Genomic DNA, 26,178 nt, shown 5'->3' with positions numbered 1-26,178 from the left:
AATTACTAATTCACTTATATTTTCTTATAGGTTTGGCCAGATTTACCTGGTATTGAAATAAATGAGAGCTTAACAGAAGATGAAGCTGTTAATGTAAGTTTTGTATTATTGGACTTTATAGCTAAAACACATTCAGAATTTGGGATTAAAGGTCATATTAGTGTATGATGGAATCTGAGTATTTTCCTTTAAATGGAGGAAGTTTACTTTAAAATATTTTCCATTTGATTAATTTTAATCACTTTTAATGAACTTTTCCAAAATATGAAATTTTAGGAATAATTAGATAAAGCAATTGTATGTTTTACATTGTTTTCATGTGACAATAATATCTAAGATTTTTATGTTAAGGCATAACATGAGATATACTTTACAATAATTTTAAATATCTTGCTATTGGATTGATGCTTTATTTTTCTTCCCTTGATTTTCTTATATCAGTTAGCATAATACTCATGAATTATCAGTGATGATAAAATAAAAAGTATTATGCTTATCTCAAAGAAAATAGATTTTCAGACACAAAAGACAGAGATTTGCCTGGCTCTTCCTCTCCCAGAAGATATCATTTACCTAAAACTCCAGCTAGGAGTTGGACTTTTCCCACACTTCCTCTCTCTGTGTTGGGAATTCACCTGGTTTGAACTTGCATAGATTTGGTGTATGCTGTCACATGCCTGTGATTCATATGTGAAACTGCTTTATTTTCTCCCAAAAGGTTTCTGTGTGCGTGCGTGCGTGCGTGCGTGCGTGCGTGCGTGCGTGCGTGTGTGTGTGTGTGTGTGAGAGAGAGAGGGGGGGGGGAGGCGGGGGGAGTTTTCAAGAGGTTTTCACTGAGTTATGTAGGGCTGTTCTGGAACAAACTCTCTAGACCAAGCTGGCCTCAAACTCACAGAGGTCCACCTGTCTCTGCCTCCAGAGTTCTGGGATTAAAGGTATGTGTCACCACTGCCCTGCAGGCTGTTCTCTTATCACTCACTTTCTCTTTGCATGTATATCCCTGTCCCATTGCCCCTGGATGCTGGAGAGAAACGTGTAACTAGAGTCTGAAAACAAAGTTCTGTTCACATATGCATGTTCTCTGAGGACTTTTTGAATATGAGCATGTACCTCCACTTTGTTTTGTTTAGGCTTCCAGAGCACATGTAGCATTTCCAGATTTCTTCAAGAATGCCACAGCAGAGTGGTGGGCAACCGAAATTTTTGACTTCTACCATGAAAAAATGAAATTTGATGGCTTGTGGATTGTAAGTGAGCTTTTAAGATTTTATTTTATGTTTATTCTATAGAGGTTTTGTAAATCTAATAATGCCTGTATAACCCTGTGCAGGTTAGCTCACTCTTTCATTGCTCAGCATTGTTATACAAAAGAATGCTAAAAATAGACATTTAACAATTTAATATATATGTATGACTGTAATTTCTTGGGCCTCTCAACTTGTCCAACTATTCAAAACAGACTATGTTTCTGGCTATGAAAATACATTAACCACTTATTTTATTTTTACCTAATGCAAAAATGACACACTCAAATACTAAAATTTAACCAAAGTAATGTCTTTTGAACAACTTTCCTATCTTAATAAAAATATATTTGCATAGGTTTGAGATGGTATAAAAAGAATCAACTTTTCTATAAGTAAATATTTAATGCAGGAGAATGTACATGATGCTTGACTAGCTGTTTAGAATGGCATTGCTTGCTGTGATGCTTTGCATATGAATACTTGTATTTAGTTCGATTTTAACTGAGGAACATGTAGTGTAGGTACTGCTATGTGCATACATATAGGATAAAAATTTGCATAATATCGAATTCAAAAATCAATATTTATTTGATATTCAAATATTTGAAGTACAAGGAATATTTCATAAATATGTCCTTGAAAATTACTAATGGGTCAGAGAAGATTACTCACACAATGGGTGTGAGAAATCATTTCACGAGAGCTACTCAGGTTTTTGTCCATTCTGCAGGATGACAGAGATTCTAGTTCATGTGCTCAGTAGAGGCGCTCCTTGTTTCCTGGCCCTTTGGTTGAGATCAAGCATAGAGATGCCCCTTGAAACTGGCTACATTTTAAGCTACATTTGTATTTATTTATTTATTATTTTTAATTTTTAAAAATTTTGTATTCATTTTACACACAAACCACAATTCCCCCTCCCACCCCTCCTGCTACTCTCTCCACTGCCTCCCCCCTGACCCATCCCCAATCTCCTCTCCAAAACGATAAGGCCTCCCATGGGGAGTTAACAAGGCCTGGTACATTCAGCTAAGGCAGGTCCAAGACCCTCTGCCCTGCATGAAGGCTGAACAAGGTGTCCCACTGTAGGGAATGGGTTCCAGTAAAACCAGTGCACGCACCAGGGACAGATCCTGATCCCACTGCCAGGGACCCCTCAAACAGACCAAACCCAATTGATGTCACTTTGAAGAGGGGCTAGAGAGGGAGGAGGTTTTTTTTTTTTTTTTTTTTTTTTTTTTTTTTGGTTTTTCGAGACAGGGTTTCTCTGTGTAGCTTTGCGCCTTTTTCCTGGAACTCACTTGGTAGCCCAGGCTGGCCTCGAACTCACAGAGATCCGCCTGGCTCTGCCTCCCGAGTGCTGGGATTAAAGGCGTGTGCCACCACCACCCGGCTTGGAGGTTTTAAAATATATAATATAATTTGTATCATGGAAGCATATTACTCAATTCACATTTATGTGCATAATCTACAGTGGGGAATACAGTATTTTATGTTTTTATAGTGAGGTAGATTATGGAAATCACTTTAAGTATTCTGAAGAAAACAATACATCTTGATGAAATGTTTTATAATTTTGAAATATGGAGTAAAGAAAAGGCTGTTCAAACCCAATTAATTCATTTGCACCTTAGTCCTTCAAGTTGATTACCTGGAACTCCCTACCTCCAAGGTATCCCAGACTGCCTAAAAGTCATGACAGGACTGCTTCAGTCTCCTGAGTTCTGAAATTACAAACTTGTGTTACCTATGAAACTTTACAAATTATTATTTTCAACAGATATGCAGTAAAACCCCTTGTTTTCTCTTTCAGGATATGAATGAGCCTTCGAGTTTTGTAAATGGAACAGTTAGTAACCAATGCAGAAATCATACACTAAATTACCCACCTTATTTCCCAGGTATAATTTGATGGCTATACATTATATAATATGGTACTATTATTACTGTTTATTGTTGATTTAGACCTTAAGTTGCAGTAAGTGGAAATTCATTCTAAAATTAAGTAGTCAGTCACACAGTCCAATACACTCAACCTCAGGTCCAATATCTAATAATTAAACATTATTTTGAGAAGAAAAGTAAATGTTTTATTTATGTACCCATAATTCTATCTTAAATTTAATTTGTTTTGTTACAGTTTCCTAAGAATTTTCTATGTTAAATGATTTAATACCCTTTACTCATTAAATATTGTTTGCAATAACTATTCTAATGAAGGGAAAATGGAAGAAAACTATTTTGTGCTCATCTGTGGTCTGGTGACAGCTAATGTCTGGAAAGAGGCAACAAACACAATGTTTGTTGGTGACAACAGTGGCTTTAGTCCTGAGATTTGTGCTCCAGTTGGATTCTTTTAATGAAAATGTACTGAATCAGTACTTTTCATTTAAATGAATAAAAAGAAGTAGAAATCTCAGGGATGGACAGATGGCTTAAAGGTAGAGTGCCTCCTGCTCTTGCAGAGAACTACAGTTTGATTCCTGGCACCCACATGGGGCAGCTTAACACTATCTATGTAACTTCCGATCCACAGGATCCAATACTGCTTTCTGGACTTTCTGCACTTCATGGGCACTTGTACTCATGTGCATTTGCACATATACACAAATAAAAAGTAAAAAGGAAATCTTGAAAAATGTGTATAACAGACACTCATGTTTTAGATTTTTATACAAGGTTCAGCTACTATTACACAGATCACTAAAGAGACTTAAAATTAGTATACACAAAGTGTACAAATGATTACAAATCAATAATTATTTGAAATCTCATAATTTGAATATCAAAAATGTGTGAGCAGATGCAATTTTATTATTTGAGGGAAAGAATACCTGTTTTATATGGCCTCCCATGGGAAGTTAACAAGGCCTGGTACATTCAGCTAAGGCAGGTCCAAGACCCTCTGCCCTGCATGAAGGCTGAACAAGGTGTCCCACTGTAGGGAATGGGTTCCAGTAAAACCAGTGCACGCACCAGGGACAGATCCTGATCCCACTGCCAGGGACCCCTCAAACAGACCAAACTACAGAACTGTCTCCCACAACAATTGATGTCACTTTGAAGAAGGGCTAGAGAGGAGGAGGTTTTAAAATATATAATATAATTTGTATCATGGAAGCATATTACTCAATTCACTTTTATGTGTTTCAGAATATTTATAAGAACAGGTTGTTCACTTATCTTGATAAAGAAATGTTTAAAGCATTGAGTGATCATTATACAGTATGCTATAGTAATCTGAATTAATTACTATCCAGTTTATATTTGCTTAAAACATTATCTTGCACTTCAAACGTATCTTTCAAATCATTAGTAAAATTAGAGTCCGAAAATTAAGTATTAAAGAATGTGTGGTTATGAGCTACACTTTTAAAGTCCTGTTCTTCAAAGTATTATTACTACATTTTTTTTTTACCAGAACTCACAAAAAGAACAGAGGGGTTACATTTCCGGACCATGTGCATGGAGACTGAGCAGATTCTTAGTGACGGATCATCAGTTCTGCATTATGATGTGCACAATTTATATGGATGGTCACAAATAAAACCTACTCTGGAGTAAGTAATATTTATCATTTTTTTCCTCTGGCTTTCTAGTTCATTTTTTTATTGATGATATCAGCTTCAAGGTTTCATATTTCAGGAGTCTTGCCGAATTTCTTTCTTTTCCAATTGTTCTTTGTAAATTACTTATTCCTACCTAAGTCTCAGAAGAAAGTAATTTCTATCTATCAGTCAGTTGAGCAATGGAACAAAATCTATCAGTCCTCATTATAGCCTTATTGTTTATATTTCTTTCATGTTATTCCAAAAAATTCTTGGCCATATTTATTTCTTTTCCAAAATATGCTCAGCACAATACTTGGTGAATAATGTTGAATGTACAAATGAGTAAATAAAACTTGAGTAAATATGCAATTTAAACTAATTATTAACATAATCCACATAACCTCCCACCAGCATTCAAACAGACCTCCAGAATATTCCCGATTACATCAAGCTGGCAACTAACACTAACCATCACTTGAATAACAAAGCAACACAATGAGTTGTTATAGCTAAGCTGATCCTAAGAATCACTGTGTTTCTTGCTATGACCAGAAAAGTGTATGATTCTGACAACAAACTTAGTCAATATTAAAATCTACCTAATTATGTATTTGAGTTGTCATCTCCTGATATGCTTGGGTTGTTTTATTTATGTGTTTTGTTCTGCTTTTGAGACTAGATTTCTCTTTGTAGCCCTGACTGTCCTATAACTCACTCTGAAGATTTCAGCCTGGCCTTGATCTCATGGCCTTGATCTCACAAGGATCTGTCTGCCTCTGCACCCTGAGTGTTATTATTAAGAGCATGAATCACCTCTGTCGACCATTCTGAAATACATTTATATTTTGTATTCATATAAAGTTATTTTTGAGCAAGAGCAAATTTTATTTCAATTAATAGAACATATATATGTGTATATATATATATATATATGCTAGTCAGAGAAAGAGAGTGATAGATGAGAAAGCAAACGAGGAATGACAGAAAAGAGAAAAGTGAAAGAAAGAAATGCAGAGAACATAAACTAATGTAATATAGTGCATTATATTTTAAACTTGAATATGTTTTAAGATACATAAGTCATCAATGCTACTCTCTCTCTCTAAAGGTAGAAAAGAAAGAGAAGACAAATTATAAACAAATTTGTTTACTTTCTTGATGAGATTTGACTTGGGATAAATTCCACAACTAAAGTATGATGATTCTTTATTTAAAAAAACAAATAATCCACTAAATATTTTCATTCTTTATTTACTGTAAAGCAGGGGAGGCCTTGGCATATATATTTTTCATATTAATATGTACAATAAAAGTGATAGGTTATAACTGAGAAGAACTGCATTGATTTATCACATCCATACTTCTACCAAATGTTGCAAATTTAAGTAGAATAAAATGCTCTATTCGATTAATTAGCTTAATTAATAATATTTGTAGTTACATGCATTGAAAGATTAAGAAAGGAAAATTTCACATTATATATGCATTTTACTCTAGCAAGTTTTAGAAGAGAAGAAATTTATCTGTTGTACCTTGGAGCATTTTACTCCATAGTTAGTGAAGGCTCTGTTATGAAGAGTTGACTATGACAGGAAACCTGATGCTAAAGTAGATACTGTATGTTCATGGAAGTTGTTTGTATGGAAATAGTTAAGCCATACATGGTAACTCAAGCCTCCAGTCCCAGCACTAGAAAGGCAGATCTCTGAGTTCAAGGCCAGCCTGGTCAACAAAGCAAGTTCCAGGACAGCCAGGGCTACATAGAAATACTCTGTCTTGTAAAACAGCAGTAGAAAGAAGTATTTAAAGAAAATAAATTATGTAAACATACAACATATGTCTTCATTGTGTAGTGCATTACAGAAGACCACTGGCCTGAGAGGGATAGTCATCTCTCGGTCTACATATCCCACGGCTGGTAGATGGAGTGGACACTGGCTCGGAGACAATTATGCAAACTGGGACAATTTGGAAAAATCTCTCATTGGTATGGGATAGTTATCTTCTATTATTATTTTTAAGCTCTCCAATAAATATTGCTTTGCATTGTGCTAAAAAATATCACAGCTAAATTGTAAGAATTAAAGTACTCACATCGTTTTTATGACACAGGACATCATTGAAATTTCATTAGTCAGAAAGGCATAATCAAGGATGCTTCAGAGAAACAAATGACTGGTGATATTCAGCTAGTTTATTTGGAAAAAAAAATCACTATCTGTTCTGGACCCTGTTTCCAAGTTGAAGAAGGCACAGGCTTGAAGAGACACTATTCTAAAGCTAAGAAAGAAATGTATAGAAGTTATCTGCTAGAGAATAAATCACTGAGAAATGGTCAAGAAGGAAACACATGAAATCAAAGCCTTTTCTGAAAATAGAAACATGGTAAATAGCAACGTCATTTCAAACCACAAATAAACAATTACTGGTTTCCTTCTAGACTTAAATCTTATTGAATAATGAAAGGTTCGTTAAAACCATATTTAGAATGTTTCTTTTACTAAAGAGCTGAGAAATTACATGCATTCTACTTTGTTGAAGTTATCATTTTAAATATTATTTAATAAGAGCAATTATATTTGTTTTATATTGTAAATAAATGGTTAAATAATAGCAGAAAAACAATTTATTTTTAAAAATGAAATTAAGGAAAACACTACCACTCAGTCTTATGCCTCTATGTTGTGTTTATAAATTAATTGTGTTTACATTATGTTTTAGTGCTATTGTCTCTATTGTCTTAAAGCAAATGATCTCTTATTTTTGAGAATGTCATTGACACTAATAAGTACAATAAATATGATTATAAGATAATAATTTATCATGAATATCAAAATGTTTTATGTAATAACACACACACACACACACACACATATATATATATATATATAATATATATATGAATAGAACATCTTTAATAAAATACTAAAATTTTTATTCTAACTTTCAGGCATGCTGGAATTTAATCTTTTTGGGATACCATATGTAAGTAAATCTATTCATTTTATATTTGTAGTCTATAACCATTAATAAATAGTACATAACATACATTAAATATAACTGTCTTTTAGGTTGGAGCAGACATCTGTGGTTTCTTCAATGATTCAGAATATCATCTCTGTGCTCGTTGGATGCAAGTTGGAGCCTTTTATCCATATTCAAGAAACCACAACATCCAATTCACTAGAGTATGTAATTACTACATTTAGGTCAATTTTCTTCTATTGTGTTTGTTTTTGTCCCCTACACAACCTTAGAAATGTATGTTGTTGTTGTCTCAATCATATTTTACTTGACAGAGTTTTACTTGAATGCTTCACATCTTTTCATGTTTATGAAGTACTTAGTCTAGCTTTTTAAGACTTGTAGAACCTGAGGTGTACTCAGGGTGCATGTTTGATTGGGGAACACACATACAGTAGCTGTTCTATAAGATGTTGGAAGTGTTAGGAGAATGTCCTACTATAGAACTTACTCCACACTGGGACAGAGCAACAAGAAAAAGTCAACTTGGAACTAAATTGGTTAGAAGTATGAGACATTTGCAATGATGAATGAAATGGGAAGGTTTAAAATCAAATATCTAAAGAGGAAGTTGGTAAATTGAGAAAGAAGAAATGATAGCACAAATTGCAGGCTCAGATTTCTGCACAATACCAATCACTGAGAGTTATTAACCTATTTCCATACAAATTTTGAGCACTGTATGAAACAGTGCTTAATTTTATGTAAAACTGTGGACAATTAGAGGCAATATCCTAATAAGCACTAGCTTGTGCTAAACTTTTAGTTAATAGTGCAGAAAAAGAGTGAACTGAGCATAAAATACGTCAGTCAAAGGTCGACAATATAAAGACATAGTCAAAGCATGTTTCCTAATCAACAAAATGCCTGCTGTGCTGAGAACATTTTGTACAATCCAAATTTCATTTGAATTAGAAGAGGTGTCTTAAGTGTTTTTGATCTTAGCCATTCTGATAGGCTTAAGGTGGTATCTCAGAGTTGTTTTGATTTGCATTTCCCTGATGATTAGGGATGTTGAGCAATTCCTTAAATGTCTTTCAGCCATTTGAGTTTCCTCTGTTGAGAATTCTCTGTTTAGTTCTATAGCCCATTTATTAATTGGACTGTTGGTCGTTTTGATGTCTAATCTGACTGAGGAATCTAGATGCAGACATCCACGGCTAGGCCCCCGGTGGAGCGCTGGGAGTCTAATTAGCCAGAAAGGGGAGGGTTTATATGAGCGAGAATTGTTGAAACCAAGGTTGGATAAAGCACAGGGACAAATAGCCAAACGAATGGAAACACATGAACTATGAACCAAAGGCTGAGGGGCTCCCAACTGGATCAGGCCCTCTGAATAGGTGAGACAGTTGATTGGCTTGATCTGTTTGGGAGGCATCTAGGCAGTGGTACCAGGTCCTGGGCTCGCTGTGTGAGATAGCTGTTTGAAACCTGGGACTTATACAGGGACGCTTGGCTCAATCTGGGAGGAGGGGACTGGACCTACCTGGACTGAGTCTATCAGGTTGATCTCAGTCCTCCGGGGAGGCCTTGATCTGGAGGTGGTGTGAATGGAGGGTGGGCTGGGGGAAGGGGAGGAGGGCAGGAAGGGGGAGAACAAGGGAATCTGTGGCTGTTATGTAGAACTGAATAGTATTGTAAAATTATATATATATATATATATATATATATATATATATATATATATATAAAGAAGAGGTGGATTTATTTTCTTTATAGCCAAAATTCAGTGATACAAACCAAGTTATGACTACATATTGAAGCAGATTGAAAGACAGACAAACTGTGGTGAAATGTTTGAAGAAATATGAAAAATATAATAGAAACTTGTTACTAATGTACGAGATTGAGACACTGGAGGAAAAGGGCAGGGACTAAGAAAGGCCCAATTAAAAAAGGAGTGATTTGGGGAATATGCATTGGGATGTATCTTTTAAATATTTAGTGTATCCATTCTAGCGATTCATTATATTCTAATATGATTTATTTATAGTTATATTTCATTTACATTTAAAATATTTTAAAATCATATGAGCATGGGTTAAGGAATATATAGTTGAAGAGATGCGTGGAGATTATGCACCTGAATGTTAGTTCCCCTAAGATCTTGTAAAAGAGAACATTTGAACACAGATCTCAGTGAGAAAAATATAAATATTTAGAGGAGGAAATTTTCAAATGTAGACCTCTAGATTCAAAAGTCCCTAAGATGGTAACATTGAGAGGGAAGGACAGATGAAAGAAACATTTATAAGTAAATATTCCCAGAAAATAAAACTCAACTTGCCTAAGTATGAATTAATATAATTGAGCTTAACACTATGGCTTAGATATATATGCTAGTGTAAGACAAGAACAAAAGCTGAGATTGATTAACTTGGCTATATCCTATGATTTTTGTGTCTTTCTACATACTTGACTATGAAACTACAAAAATATATTGTGTATATCTAACATATATTATACATAGGATCAAGCATAATTTAATAATTGTTCAGATAGTGTAGTTTCTAGTCTTTGATTATTCTAATGGTGCAGCTGCCAGGGAGAACACCAGGTTATCATTTAAACTTTCTTATTTTCCAAATCTAGTAAAGTCGGAATCTTCATAAACATGATGAAGCTCTAAACGACCCCCCAGTGACTCTATCAACACACATGAGAGGTGTTCTTTGTGATTGTGAGGAAGTGCAGTTTGTATACATGATACAAATTAAAATATACAATAATCATTGTCCCTCATGTTTTCTTAATATGAACAATATTTTTGTATCCTAATATGAACAATATTTTTGTAGATTCTTAATACTGCATCATCAATATTATTGTTTTGACTTGAAATGTAAATTCTCAAGCATATTGAAATGCTATCATTTAAGACCACAGTAATATTCCTCCTGTATTATTAATATTCAGTGCCGTAATCTACTCATTTCACATGAAAATGCATGGAATGTGAGGTTAACATGGACAGCTTGGTTTATCTCTTGGTATTTCAGGTCACCTTTGTATAACAAGCCATGTAATTTCCTTGTTAGACTTCAACATTGCAGTACTCCGTATTATCATAACTGAGAATCAAAATGCATTCATCATCTTTTAAAATATGAACTACATGTTATATATGTTTACCTAAATTAAGCATTCAGCTTAATTTAAATTATCTTGTTTTTTATTTATTTTTTTTTATTTTTTTTGAGACACGGTTTCTCTGTGTAGCTTTGCACCTTACCTGGAACTCGCTTTATAGAACAGATTGGCTTTGAACTCACAGAGATATATTATCTTTTTAAAGTATTAATATTGTACCACTTTCATTCTTCATAAAAGGAGAACTGAGACAGCATTCAGAATTTTTGTAAAGATAGTTCATAGTACGTGACATTACTAATAACTTGCTACTTTTATTCTCCAATTTGATGTCATGATTTAAACAGTGAGTTATAGCTGATACATTATGCTTTCTTTCAGAGACAAGATCCTGTTTCCTGGAATGACACTTTTGCTGAAATGTCAAAGAAGGTTCTAGAAACCAGATACACCTTGCTGCCCTATTTCTACACACAGATGCATGAAGCCCATGCTCATGGTGGCACAGTCATCAGACCCCTAATGCATGAGTAAGTACAAGCTGTAATTTTTCCACAAGTAGCTTTCATTTACTTTAATCTATTATCTATTTTAATACAATATATTGTAGTTGCTTTACTATATATTTTGAGCTAATAAAGGGTTTACAAACAATAAGTATAATAAACCTACTAATGGAATCATTTAGCATATAAATGCCCTAATTATAAAAAAAGTAATGCTTATTTTAAAATATGTCTTTAACTTATTATGAGGCACTTTGCTTCTCAATTCTCCAACTATTTTAACTGAGTTTTACTAATAATCAAGTAATAAAAATCACAACTGTATAGTATAAATTAAGACTGAGTACTCAAAATAAATTTATCAAAATAGTAATTTTCCCTTGTATGCCTTCACTTTTTATTAAAGATTAAAATATGTAGCAAATAACAAACCGTAGTGTGCTCAGCCCTAAATGGGACATCCATGCAGTTCCTCCTTTCTCAAGGCTCAGCAATCACTGCAGGAGAGGTGGAATGCCTGTAAGAGCCAGAGGCTGTGGATGACTTCACTCAAACAACGTTTTCTACACAGCAGGGAAGCTGCACATATGAACTCAGTGTTGTGACAGTGTGCACAAGACCTATGCAAGCTCAAGCCAGACAAAGTTCAAACATGGAAGGGGAAGGTAGACAGGAAATCCTACTCCTGGCTAAGGAACTATTAGTCACAAATGACTGGTAGGAGAGGAGAATTAGTTTGATGTGTATACCTCCTGGTAGGATGAACACACTCCAGTGGATGGCCATAGAATGAAGAGTGTATAGGTAGCACTATTTGGACCCAGTAGCTTTTTATAATATAAAAGAGGACAGAGGGTAAGATACGGAAAACAAAAGGATGTGGAAGTGAAAGGACCTGGAAGTCGTGAGGGTGATTAAAATACAAAATAAATTCTCAGGGAAATTATAAAATGCTTTAAAAGAAGTAAGGGTGTAGTAAAAAATGTATGCCTCCATTTGAAGTACATCAAGGTTGTACTCTTAGCTCAGCTGTCGCCACTCCTCTGTCTCATCGTCGTAAAGGCACTCTTATGTTTCCGATTCATCCCCTTTGCATTTCTACATTTTGACAGCCTGGTTATAGATTCTGAACATTATTTTTTTCTCACTGAGAGTGTGTCATGCTTCAGCCTTTGTCTTATGGAGAGTTCAGTGCCGGCTAAAGCTCAACTGCTTCTTTATCACTCCTCTTGGTTGCTAATGAAATAAAGCAAAAGCAAAACTAAAACTAATTATTAAAATGATTAATTGTTTCATTTCAATAGCATAAGAAAGGGGAACATTTGTTAGTGACGCTTTCCAAATTTGTAACTTTTTTTCCTATGATCATTTATTTTTCAGTGTTAGAAATCATCTTACATATATGAAAATGTTTAAAGACATATTGGCAAGTTAGACAATATGAAGAGCGCAAGATAGGCAACTTCTCCCGCCACGCACACACCATGACATTTTTTATCTTCGTTTTTTGAACGAAACATTCCCTACGCAGCAGTGTAACTCCTAACTTCTAAGGTCTTATCTTAGTCCAATACCTGTTAAAGTGGTATCTCTACGTCAGTGGGCCTCACTTACTTTTTATTTTTCTTAAGATTATTTGAAGTTTGGAAACAGAATTTTACTTTGTGTATTTAGAACTCATTATGCTACTCAGACTGATCTTCATCACATGGCAATTCTGTCTCAGTTTTCGTGTATGGAATAACAGGTGTAAACCTATACACCTTGTCTTTTAAAAAAATCCCATTTTAGAATTTTAAAAAGAAATAATAAATAACCACATAGCAAAAGTTTTACAGACTTTTTGCAGGTTGTTTGTAATTCCTGTTTCCAATTTTGCTGATCCTCCACTAGACAAAGTTGATATTTAAATAATTGTACTTACTCTCCTGTATAAACTCTACTTCATAGTGACTTGGCATTATTTTGTTCAAATGTTCCTTAACAATCCTTTCACTAGAACATTTAGACATAATTTGGTTTTGCTCATAAATTATATACTTCTCCACACTGTGTTCCAAACAACAGACTAGCTTTTTGTTTTAACTATATTTGAGCATGGTTTTTAATTAAATCCACAATGGTTCCAGCAGTCTGGGGCCTGAATAAGCATTTTATGGTGTTCAGAAGAGAATAAGTTCTTTGGTTTAATTGAATACCTTTTGATTCTTCTGTGAAGGTTCTTTGACGACAGAGCAACCTGGAAAATCTATAAGCAGTTCCTGTGGGGTCCAGCTTTCATGGTGACTCCTGTCCTTGACCCTGTAAGTGTGACCATGTGTTTGTTCACACAATGATTTGATTTGATTTTGGGTGATTTCAAAGACTTCCTTTCTTCAATTCCAGTACATGAACAGTGTGAACGGCTATGTCCCTAATGCCCGATGGTTTGACTTCTATACGGTAAGTTTGGGAAGAATTCTTGGAAGTTAACTATCCTGAAATATGTTATATTTGGATGATGCATATAATAAGTTATGTATCTGTTTATTTTCTACTCAAAAATTCAAAATTAGTTATGTGCTGTTAATTATTGTTGAATCAAATTAACATACCATGGAATAATTTGTTTATTCTGATCTAGTGTGTTATGTGGGTCATTGTTTTATTTTAGTAAATAAACACAAAAATGTATACTATATTGCAAACATGTGTTGCTTCCTTTGGTTAGGAAAAAAATGGTCATTAAAAATAATAGAGTTTTTCATCTTTTGTGACGTTGCAAAATCCACACATTTGTGCCTAGGAGATCTTGAAAACAAATAACAACCTTGAGGATGAAAATGTAACCAGGAACCAAGGATACACTTTAAACAAGATTTCTTTTTTAAAGTCATATTTGTTTTGTTAGTTTTAAATTTTTCTACTTGAAGTAGAAAATTGTAACATTTGATTTCATAACTGTGTTTTTTTTACATTCTTACATTACTTATTATTTCATTTCTCATTCCTCTCCTCCTTCTTGTTACCAGGGGGAAGATATAAAGGTCAGAGGCCAACAACAAACATTTCCAGCTCCTTTTGATACAATAAATCTACATGTCCGAGGAGGTTATATTCTACCATGCCAAGAACCTGAACAGAACACATATCACAGGTAAGTGAACTGTTTGTAGGAATTTCATTTCATTTTGTAATACATCCTGTTCCTAAAAGTCAGTGTTTAGAAAGGATCTGACCTTTTCCCTGTGAGCCTTCTGTAATAGCAAAGGTGCTCAATTATAAACAGAAGGCATGACAGAAAGAGGCTTTTGATGAACTTCAGTTTTCCCTGCTCCCTCCCACAAGAATGACCTTTTGTTATTTAGGTAGATCCTGAAATTGAAGCTTTGAGTCAGCTGAGCATCCACTAATCTAGGGGAGTTGAATATGTTTTTATGAGATGCAAACAAACCCTATCCATCCTGAGCTTGGAAAAAGACATTCATTCTCTTTAGTATAATGGACAGTGAATATAATAATGAACAGTAATTTATACCATTTTAAGATATGATCTTATCTTCCAACAACACCTACTCAAAAATTTCTTTAAAATGAAATTCAATTTCTAGTAGCTCTCCACATGCAATATGCATAAATTTTGAAGACTCATGGAAAATTATCTCTGAGTGGCACATCCTCTTTAAAAGTAAGACTTCCCTGACTAAGTATGAACTAAACCTCCAGGAGCTCAGTGTATAATATACAGAAGCATTTGTAAATGAATACCTTGTCTTTTGAGTGTCTAACTAAGCAAGGTCATCATCTCTTTATTTTTAACTATGGCATGGAAATAACTACAGCTTTTAAAATATTATTTTGGGGTCTTTAATTTTTTTTTATATTTGAGGCAAGGTATCATATATTAAAAACAGGCTTTGAACTTGCTATGTAGCAAAGGATGACCTTAATCTTCTGACCCCGCAGTCTGTCTCTCCTTTCCGAGGGCTGAGATTTCAGGTGTGTTCCACTCCGCCTAGCTTCTGTAGGGCAAAAGCTCACAGCCAGTCCTTTATGTATGCTGGACTGGCTGTCTTAACTATACTACATTCCTAGACCTGAAAGCAATATTATCATAAAACATTCTAGAATACAACTGTGAATTGTAGAAAACTAAGAGAAGGGTTTAGAGATCTCAATGTATTTGTCAATTTTATAGCCTCTTTATCATGAAAAACTTCACCATATTTGATGAACCTGCAAGAGCACATCACTATCATCCAGTGTCAGTAGTTTGTTACAGGGCTCATGCCTGCTCTTTTACAATCTGTGATTGTAAACAAGTGAATAATATCACAGAGATCAGAGCAGTTCCATTACTCCAAGCAGCCTTTAGTTTCCATCCACTCAACCCCACTGAACCCTTTGCAACCACTGAGCCTTTAGCATTCATCATTTGCAGCTCATACAATGACATATTTTGGGAACTACATGGCTCGTAGCCTTTTCAACTGAATTTCATTCATTTGGTAGTACACTCACACAGTCCCTCCATCTCCTAACATCTTATTTCATTTATTTTTATCATTGAATAATATTTGATGTTTCTGAAGTTTATGGATTTGAAGTCCCATTTTATTTGGAAGATTTTATTTGGAAGTTTTCCTTTGATTTCCATTTTATTTCACTGCTTCTACCTCTTTCTTTTCTGTCCTGTGGTCCATTTCCTAACTTGTACTCTATGCAAATACAGATATCCATTAGCAATGTAGTTAACAATGGTTCCTTCAAACTACTAAGTTCTCTGAAATCTGGAGGAGCAGGACTTACCTTTTATCTTCATAAAACCTTAACATGTATAAGACTAATGGAGACAAAGCTTCTTTGAATTTCACTCTTGTTATTCATTATTTAACAAAACATCAGGTCCTTTCTTAATTCCTGAGGGCTCCTAATGATATGTCCAACCTCCGAGGAATGTGAATACATTCAGCGCATGTGGTTGATGTAGGAGTGAGTCTTTGGCTTGCTTATGCTTTCCTATGGCTACTTTCTTGGAAAGCTACAAGATGAAACCCAGCGGGCTTCAACAGACTCCGCTTAACTACTTGAGCCATGTCTCCATGTATACATAAGAATATGTAATTTGTAGAATGAAGAACTCTCAGTTTCACTGAGAGGTCTTTCTTCTACTTCTTTCTGTTTATGGGGTGAGGGTCACATCTTATGTGGGATATTGGCATTACATTACACAGAATTAAAGAGTAAGCTATATGACACTTTAATATACTTTTCATGAGTATTTGTAAATTGTGGGTTTGACCAGATTTTATTTTTGTTTTCCAGGCAGAATTTTGCTATATATCAGATGTAAACAATATATTTGTGATGTTCTGTCTCAGCCTTTCAAATTTTGGTAATATGGGATTAAAGTTATATGACACTATGCATATCACCAAATCAGATTTTTATATTTATAAGATATACTTTCCTTTATCTAAGTAAATATTAATATTCACACATACATTTGTCCTTTGCTGTGTTTATATAAAAATTGAATATGAAGTTATTGAATAATTGAGCTTTAAAACTCTGTATATGTTAGGAATCTTAAGGACAGTATGCTTCAATATCTGTGATTACCAATGCAAGACAGAAAAAAATAGTTTGGTAACGAAAGATCTTTCTTAACCATTTGATGCCTTCAAACCAAGTTACTTCTTACACATTGCTAGAGTGAGCTGTCTTTAATTCATAAATGAGTCTATGTAGGCATGAGCTGAGAGACATTGTCCATTAAAAAGACTGAACTTTGAACTATCTAGTTATTCTTTTCATTGGTAATTATATTTGAATCCTTTATATATAGAAATGTAAATAAATATTAAGCTTAAGATATTGAAAATTCTATGAATAGTACTGAGGCCGCAGCTCAGTAGCGACTACTGGACATACATCTCTGATCCTGTTACTATGAGACAGGGAAAAAGGGAAGCAGGGAGGGAGGGAGGGAGAAATGGATTAAAATAGTGACACATAAAAGTAAAGATATCCATAAATTTAATGATTTTAATTACTATGAATAAGTCCTTCTCTGATTAGTGGCAGTAGGTGGACTCTGAGAACCCAGTGACTTATGCAACATTTGATTTTGAATATAATGAATTTCTTTTCTGTATCTCTTTTTTTTTCTAATTTATAGAAGGAAACTTCTTAGTTTTCTCTGTTTAGATGTTTATTTCCTTAACTTCCATTCTAGTCGTATTCTCTTTATGACTATCATATCATACAATATCCTACTCTGAACACATGGATAGACTACAAGAGACATATTTCTTTCTTATAGTCGAAAGAATTTCATGAAGCTCATCGTTGCAGCAGATGACAGTCAAATGGCACAAGGCACTCTATTTTGGGATGATGGAGAGAGTATAGGTGAGTGTTCTGTTTTCCAGATGAATGGAGCTGACAACATGCACATTCCCTACATTGTGTTAACTTTGCACTTGAAAGCTGAGCACCAATCTAGAGCTACCAGTTAATGTTAAAAGAGTATAATAATTGTTTGAAACAGTACACACCAATTTAATAATAAAAAAAAAACCTTAAAGAATCCTCTCTTACTTTAAAAGTACTTAATTCATACATTAAAAGATAAGTTAAGAGAATTGCATGGGCAGAGCTTGCTTGTAGCAGAAGCTGGCCCAGTGTTGTTTACATTGACATAAATCCATGAGCCAAACACACCATGTTCCGTGTGCATAAGTGATCTCTAAAACCAGTAGATATGCTGGGTGGCCGTTTAATCCCAGCACTTGGGAGGCAGAGCCTGGAGGATCTCTGTGAGTTTAGAGGCCAGCCTGGTCTACAGAGCAAGATCCAGGACCGGCACCAAAACTACACAGAGAAACTCTGTCTCGAAACAAACAAACAAACAAACAAAATCAGTGCATTCTCTGCAAAGCAGGCGGAAATAAGTTTACTTTCCTTAAAGTGTTACTATTGATTTTTGTTTTGTTTTTCTTTTTGCCTTTCTTTTTAACATACCATGTTTTTTGTTGTGATTGTTTCTTTTTTTTAACCATAACATATTCAACTATCTTAAACCTAAATTTATTTTCACTGTATTCATAACTGTGTCCCAACATTACAGTAAATATCTAAACCTCTCACTATATGTTTTGTTCTCCATTGGTATCAGGAACACCTAGAGGTTCTGTTAAGAGTACATATTCTGAAGGTTGAGAAGATAACTGAAGCTTTAATGTACTTACCCTGAAAACAGGAAAATCTGATTTCTGTCCCAAGAACATAGCACCTCCTACTTTTTTTCCAAATCAGAGTAGTATGCTCTTGCCATACTTCACTGCGGAATTGGAACTACCCTGAGCTTTGGGGTGAGATATAAACAGTCTAGTCTATGAGACAATTTCTGGGTTAGTGTGAGAACCTGTCTCAAAAAATATGAGTTGGAATCATCCACCTTTCACACATAAATGAGCACAAAACACATGTATATATACCTGTATGTATACATACACAAATACATCAAAAATACATGTATTCTGTGTGAATATATAGAAAAAATGCTTGTGGCAGAATATCAGTTTTAGAATCAAAAAAATTAGCAACAAATGAATTTTCAAAAAAGTAATGACATGAATAGACTATAATGGGTACATAGTAACATATGTGAGTAGGTGGGGAATTGAAAGACATTAGGTTTTCTACATTATGCCAGTCCATGTTTCCATCATATATGTGACTGTTCTTTTCTTTTTCCATCTTCGACTCTGTTCTTATATAAGTAAAAGAAAAATCCTATTTATATTTGTATTTTTTAAGTTTCTTCATAGGTTTAATTTTCTTATGACAAATTACTTCTTTCTACAATAAGAATAGCAACAATAATAATGATGATGATTATAATAATGACAGCACATATCTCCAATAGCGTTTTTGTTATTGTACATAAAATTTGCCAAACAGTCTTTTGTAAGTGTTGGCTATATTATTATTTTGGCAAGATGGACTTTAGATAAAGTCATGGGTCCAAACAATATTTTTATGTGTGTGTGTGTGTGTGTGTGTGTGTGTGTGTGTGTGTGTGTGTGTGACTTTAGCTAGAAATGCTGCAGTAGTATATAGATCCATTTATAACCAGAAAAAAAATACTAGTATTTACTATTGTTCTTTGAAAAATAAAATCACTTCCCCTTTTTCTCTCTTTACAGACACTTATGAAACAGGTCTATATACCTTGGTACAATTTGATCTAAAACAAGTATGTAATACCTTCTATAATCAATTGTACTAAACCATGTATGGAGTTTTATTCTCTGTTCATGATATAAAGTGCATTATTTAATATATTTGAATCACTAATTTGCTATGCAATATGATTCATTTTGGTTCAAAGCTATGTATTTTTCTGACTATTTACTTGAATTTTCAAATTGAGACTTTTTCTTTGCCTTTATAGAAAAATTTAACAAGCACTATACTGAAAGATGGGTATAAAAACAAAGCTGAGATGAAGCTTGGATACATCCATGTGTGGGGGAAAGGAACAGCCAGCGTCACTGAGGTTAATTTGACTTATGGTGGAGTGACAGGAAAACCTAAATTTAATAATACACAAGACAAGGAGGTGAGTGACATACGGATGGATGTGCTTTTACTCAAGCATGTCTGTAAAACATCTCCATGACTCCTCATGGGCATCACCAGGACAAAAACAGAATTACAAATTAACTGTGTTGTCAATTTTGTTATATTCACATTTTTATGTGTCATTACTCTCAATAACTTGCCATACAAATCAATTTAATGACACCTATTCTATAATTTTCCTCATATAAAATAAGCAATATTAATTTAGATTACTACACCAAATTGCTATCAAGAGGAACAGTTCCTCAAATACTGTTTTCAATAGAAAAGTTTACCTTTAAGCATTGAATGTATCTTAGATAAAAAGTCTCTGAAATTGTTTCAAAATTAATATAACTCCTCTTAGCAAAATGAATAATTTCATCAGAGAGACAATAGAGACTCTGAGCCAGGCATCAGGAGTCTTGTGTCAACAGTACCACTGCCTACATTGGCTTTTTATTTTCCACTATAATTTTAGGTCTTTCCTCCAAATTTGGTAGATCTGTAGAAGTATGCAATCTATCAAGTTCTTTCACATCTAAGTTGGGTGAATTCAATGACTCATAAGTGTGGATTTAATAGAATATATATTTCAGAACTCAGTTAACTCAATTTCCTCTGAGTAAGCCATGTCTTCATGACTATAACTGTGAGAAAAACATACTTTTCCAATTTAATTGTGTATGAAAGAGCTATCAATCAATCAGTCACTTTTAGTGTACTTAATTTACAGAGTAACAGGTTGTGCAACCTCAATTTTAAGGAAGACAGCTTTGAACAACCTTAGGTTCTAATGAATGGCCCAGGCTTTTGGTGTTAAAGGGTATCATGTCCATACCTCTTTTACTGGACTCTCTGAATGAACACTCTCTGTTGATATTGATGTCCCCTCTGCATGTTGGATTTCCATTTTAACTTAGAATTTAGTCTTTTTACTGCTTTGATGTCAAACTATCCTAAATTTCTTTAAATTGTGTCAACATGGGCAGAGGAGCAGTTTGGGCTATTTGGTGCCCTTTCTTGGTAATAGTTGATAGTTTAGCTTTTCAGATCTACCTTATTCGTGAAAATTGTACTGGCTTATAAAATTGCTAGTAAAAATGACACAGATTTAATAATTCTTTTGTCAGAGGTAGAATGTCAAGAAATTGTTTCCCTGTAAAAGCAAACTGGTTCTCCATGGTTCAGGTTTTATGGGCCATTAATCACAGTTTGAAATAAATTGTGCTATAATGCGTATTTTTTAGTCAGATTGAAAAAAAGAAGATGACATGCTTTTAATATTTTCTTGATATTTATTTAGCAATGATAAATAAACCTCATAATTTTGCCATAAAATTGAATTACATAATGACAGCTGAACAGGGTCAAGTGAGGTATTCTGACATGTGTTATGTCAAATTCTTTTGGGGCAATTATATCATTTAAAAGCATACTCTTTCAAAAGAAGTTTGCTTCATTGATTATACACCTTTGCACAAAAGTTTAAATGTTAAGAACATTAATGATTTTTAAAAATATATCCATTTAAAATATCAACTATAAACAGTTCTTTATAAGTCTATGTCAATAAATCTCATGCATGAATATATACCTCAAAGTCACATGTGTTGGTTATCCAATACCAAATGGTCAGCCCCGAAAAAAAATACACACAAGTAACATTATTCACACTGAGTAAATTTTATTTAGGAATTTAGGAATATATTTAAATAACAACAACTAATGAAAACAGAGGCCATGAATTTGAAAAAGGACAATATAGAAATCATCAACTTGACACACTCCAGAATCACCTGGGAGAGAATCTCTATGAGATATTGTCTAGACTAGGTTGGCCTGTGGGCATGTCTATGGGAGTTTGTCTTGATTGTGTTTATTGACATGAGAAGACCCAGAACACCATTCCATTCCTTGAGTCTGTGTCTTAGACTGTATTAAGACAAAGAGAGCTGAGCACTAGCAAGAGGTCATGTATCCGTTATGTGATGTGACTTGTTCTTTTAAGTGTCCAACTTAAAAGGTCCACTTTGACTTCCTGGGATGATAAATTATAAAATGGACTATGAGATAAAACACACACACACACACACACACACACACACACACACACACACACACCTTTTGAGAACCACACACACAAAAAGGATCATGTATGAATGCCATCATCAAAATAAGGAGAAGCTATATCTGTTTATTTACAGATGACCTGATATGGAAATGGGGTTTATTTTTTTAAAAAATGACAGGAAAAACATAATTATAAATAAATAATTAATTGTAACTTTACTTCCTGTTTTTAGATACTAATAATTGACCTGCAAGAATGGAATGTTTTTCTTTATGAACCAATAGAAATCAGCTGGTCATGAAGATTACCGTCAGTTTGAGTTCCTGAGAAGGAATTGATAATAGGTTCATAGTTCACCTTCATACACTTCTCTCTTCCTGAATTCTTACGTTCTTTAAAACAGAATTGCCATAGTCTTTATCTTAATATTTCTGCATTTTGTACATCAAAGGAAGTGCTAACATGTTCTATTAATGTGACCTGGATGTCACTACTTTGAAGGTTTAAAAGGATTTGAATAACCACTTACCTTTGAAACAACAACTAAACCTGTAAACGTGTATGCATGTAACTAGTATATGATTAAATGAAGTGATTTTTAAATTAACAATTCTTTTGTAATATAAATTATACATAACATTGTATTCAATTGCATTGACTTAACTTATTTAAGAAATCATAATATTTAATCATTTTGTACTATGTATATTTCATTACAAAACAGAAAATAAAGGTATATAAATACATTAAGATGTGGCTTCTTTTCCTATGTTTTTCAAGGAAGCTCTCTCATTCAGGTTGTGATACTAAAATAAGTTAATATAATATGATATTTTAATCAAGAATATCAAAATTTCCCAGTTCTTAAGTACTGGTAGCTCTTTCGATTTAGAGTATCATCTTACACTGACAGAGAAGTCAAGAAAGGAATCACCTCATTGTATCCCTTCTCTAGTGGGCATTAACAATTTTATGAAAACTCCATCCTCATGGCCTAACTACTTCCAAAAGGTCCATGCCCAAATGTCATCACATTGGTGTTTGAAGTGCACAAATGTCGAAATTCCTGTTTTTAATAAAAATCATTTTCTTTGTTTACTTTCACTTCACAGACAAGGGAAAAAAAATAGTGTTGTCTATTCTTAGGCATTCAGGCTATAGGGATGGCTCTTAGTCTTAAAAATAGGTCCCCATGTTGTCTTTGAGTTTTCAGATTTTAATCTAGCTGCAGTAATTAGCATCAAGACTGGAACTGAAAGAATAGACACTTAAGTGGAACAGAATACAAAAATATCACAGAAATCTGGAAATAGTAGAAAGGCAACTTGGACTTTTTCTTTTATTGTAAATAGATTCTTTTCTTATATAATATATCCAAATTATAGTTTCCCTTTCCCACATAATTATAGTTACTCCTCCCAGTTCCTTCCCATAGCCCCTTCCCTCCAGATCCACTCTCTTTCTCTGTCTCCTTAGGAAAGAACAGGCTTCTAAGTTATAACAACCAAACATATCAAAATAAAATACAATGATATGATGCAAAAACTATTATACTGAAGTTGAACATGGCAACCTAACAGGAGGAAGAGTCCCAATTGTGGCGACAAGAGTCAGAGACCAACTCATTTTCAAAGTTAGGAGTCATATAAAAATAAACAGTAAGCTAATAATGACAGTATATATGCACAGGACCTGGTTATGTTGCTGGAGGGCTTCTCTCCAGGTTCCCCAAGCCCCGCAGTCCCACAATCCACTTATAAAATTATCACTCAGACGCTTATATCACTTATAAACTGTATGGCCGTGGCAGGCTTCTTGCTAACTGTTCTTTTATCTTAAATTAACCCATTTCTATAAATCTATACCTTGCCACGTGGCTGGTGGCTTACCAGAGTCTCTACATGTTGCTTGTCCTGGCGGTGGCTGCAGTGTATCTCCTCCTTCTTCCTGTTTCCCCAATTCTCCTCTCTCTTTGTCCTGCCTATACTTCCTGCCTGGTCACTGGCCATCAGTGTTTTATTTATATAGAGTGATATCCACAGCACTTCCCCTTTCTTCTTTTTTTAAAAAGGAAGGTTTTAACTTTAACATGGTAAAATTACATATAACAAAACAATTACCGAGCAAGAATTATAGTTACAATATTAAAGAAGATGTCCTATCTATCTTATATTTGTGAGTTTAAGGTTTTATATCTAACTTATCTTTTATCATAACTGAGGAAATTACGACTATCTAGTCTTCAACCACATCAAAGACCCGAGAAGGAACATAATGGTACCTGAGAAATGGTAGATGGATGCAAGCAACTTTCGGGAATCTTGCAAGAGTAGACCAAGACAGCTGGCAGCCTGGACAGTCACCTAATGTTTCTCAGCATTGTTGGTGCATTCAAATTGGCTACAGGCCTAGAGTATCTGACAGACCATTTTTAGAAGCAGGAATTTTAAGAGACCATCTTACCCTGTCTTGGCAGAGTACAGTGGTCGCTTTCCTTGTGTCCCGCTTGTCCAGAAAGGACAGCATTGCATTTGTACTGTCAGCCATCAATGCAAGGGCAGTTCTTTGCCCAGTAGGCCATTTTGTGCCAAAAGACAAACTTCCAAATGGAAATGTCTTAGAAGCCCAACATTCTCTCGGGATCAATTGGTGCAGCCAGGAGCAATTGTGTCTCATGTCAACAGAATTCTAAGTTATTTAAATGCCATATTCTCTAGGTCTATGAAGTGTTTGAAGATTACCTATCTATCTGAAATATATCTATGTATACCTAGAAGACTTAACTAACATGGCTACAGATATGATTATCATAGATGACTAATTATTAATCTATTTTTTAATTATCCATTACAATTTTAAATGAGTTATACAAACACAATACCTCAAACAAGAATAGAAATATATATATATATATATATATATATATATATATATATATATATACAGTATAACAAAACCAACCCCAAGCTTGTATCAATGAGCTAAAATTTCTATCAATGTAAAACATTTTAAACATAAACTAAAATCTATACCAATGTAAAACATTTTAAACAAGTTGTTCTTTAAAAGTAGGTTCGTTAATCTATACTTTTATCTTATCATCTCCATATCCTCCTATATATCATATCCCCTTTTCTTTTTTAGAAAGAGATCACATTTATAATCAACCTGTTTTAAATAAAAATATTGGTTTTTCTCTGTCCCACACCAGAGGGCTCTTCTGATTTGGGACACAAGAATCTCTTAACCATTTTTTTTTTTTTAAAAGCAATATGTCTGGGTTTAGAGGGGGAGTGAGCCAATTCCACCTCTAAAGCCAGCTTGGTATATTTGGGAATTTGGGCGTAGCATCTCTTACTACTTCCTGCTGGAGGGGGGTGCTGTATCTTATGGGGATGCAAAGAAAATTTTAGACCTATGGGGTAGTCCGTGAGGCTGTATTGTTTGAACCAGTTGCCTTGAAACCGCTCTGGATGTTGGATCATCTGGGCCATGGTGTCATCGGAGACCTTTCAGGGGGTCTTGGCTGGTGAAACCTGATGTATCTTAATCTGGAACAAATCCACAGCCTCTGGCTTTCTGTGGAAACAAAAGCAGAACCTCTTTTCCAAAGCAACATATCCTTAAATCCAAATTTTGAAGTCAAGGTACCTTTAATATATACATTTTGGCATAAGTCAACAGCTTTTGTAATCAAATGTTTTTCTTTAGTTACGAATATCAAAGACAACATAATCCAGATTCTCTGTGTGGTAGCCATCGTTACGTGGCTTATTTTTTATATTACCTTGAGCCTTGAGCCTATTGCTTTAAACTGCACCATTCTAAGACTGAAACGGAGCTGTGGCTGCTGGCTCCGCCCACTTCAGCTTCCCAACATGGCAGTGGTACATTTTTCGCCAGCTCTGGGAGTCATCAAGTCTCAGAAATAGTGGGTCTAAGCTTTTATCAAAGCAGCGTGTAGCCCAGAAATCTTTTTTTTTTTTTTAAATAATAGTAAAGACTAATTCTACCACACAGCTTAATGTGCCGCTGGCAGACGCCTCATTTCCGCCATACTGCTGGTCAAACGCACA

The 26,178-nt window shown here is 34.3% G+C and overlaps 1 protein-coding gene across 1 annotated transcript in view; it reads left to right on the top strand.

Moving 5' to 3' along the window:
* Si (sucrase-isomaltase) overlaps positions 1-22,688 on the top strand; it is a 74,775-nt gene extending 52,087 nt beyond the window's left edge. The window contains exons 34-48 of the mRNA XM_028867202.2: positions 31-93; positions 1,131-1,247; positions 3,061-3,148; positions 4,669-4,807; positions 6,652-6,785; positions 7,749-7,783; positions 7,870-7,986; positions 11,294-11,442; positions 13,637-13,721; positions 13,804-13,860; positions 14,430-14,554; positions 17,723-17,811; positions 19,611-19,660; positions 19,859-20,026; positions 22,335-22,688. Of these exons, the coding sequence (XP_028723035.1) occupies positions 31-93; positions 1,131-1,247; positions 3,061-3,148; positions 4,669-4,807; positions 6,652-6,785; positions 7,749-7,783; positions 7,870-7,986; positions 11,294-11,442; positions 13,637-13,721; positions 13,804-13,860; positions 14,430-14,554; positions 17,723-17,811; positions 19,611-19,660; positions 19,859-20,026; positions 22,335-22,403 (1,485 nt within the window). The 3' untranslated portion in view covers positions 22,404-22,688. The remainder of the gene's footprint in view (positions 1-30; positions 94-1,130; positions 1,248-3,060; positions 3,149-4,668; positions 4,808-6,651; positions 6,786-7,748; positions 7,784-7,869; positions 7,987-11,293; positions 11,443-13,636; positions 13,722-13,803; positions 13,861-14,429; positions 14,555-17,722; positions 17,812-19,610; positions 19,661-19,858; positions 20,027-22,334) is intronic.
* The last annotated feature ends 3,490 nt before the right edge of the window (positions 22,689-26,178 follow it).

The sequence above is a fragment of the Peromyscus leucopus genome, chromosome 6 (genome assembly GCF_004664715.2).
Source record: "Peromyscus leucopus breed LL Stock chromosome 6, UCI_PerLeu_2.1, whole genome shotgun sequence".
NCBI classification, from domain to species: Eukaryota; Metazoa; Chordata; class Mammalia; order Rodentia; family Cricetidae; genus Peromyscus; species Peromyscus leucopus.
This window is presented reverse-complemented; position numbering and strand designations above follow the sequence as displayed.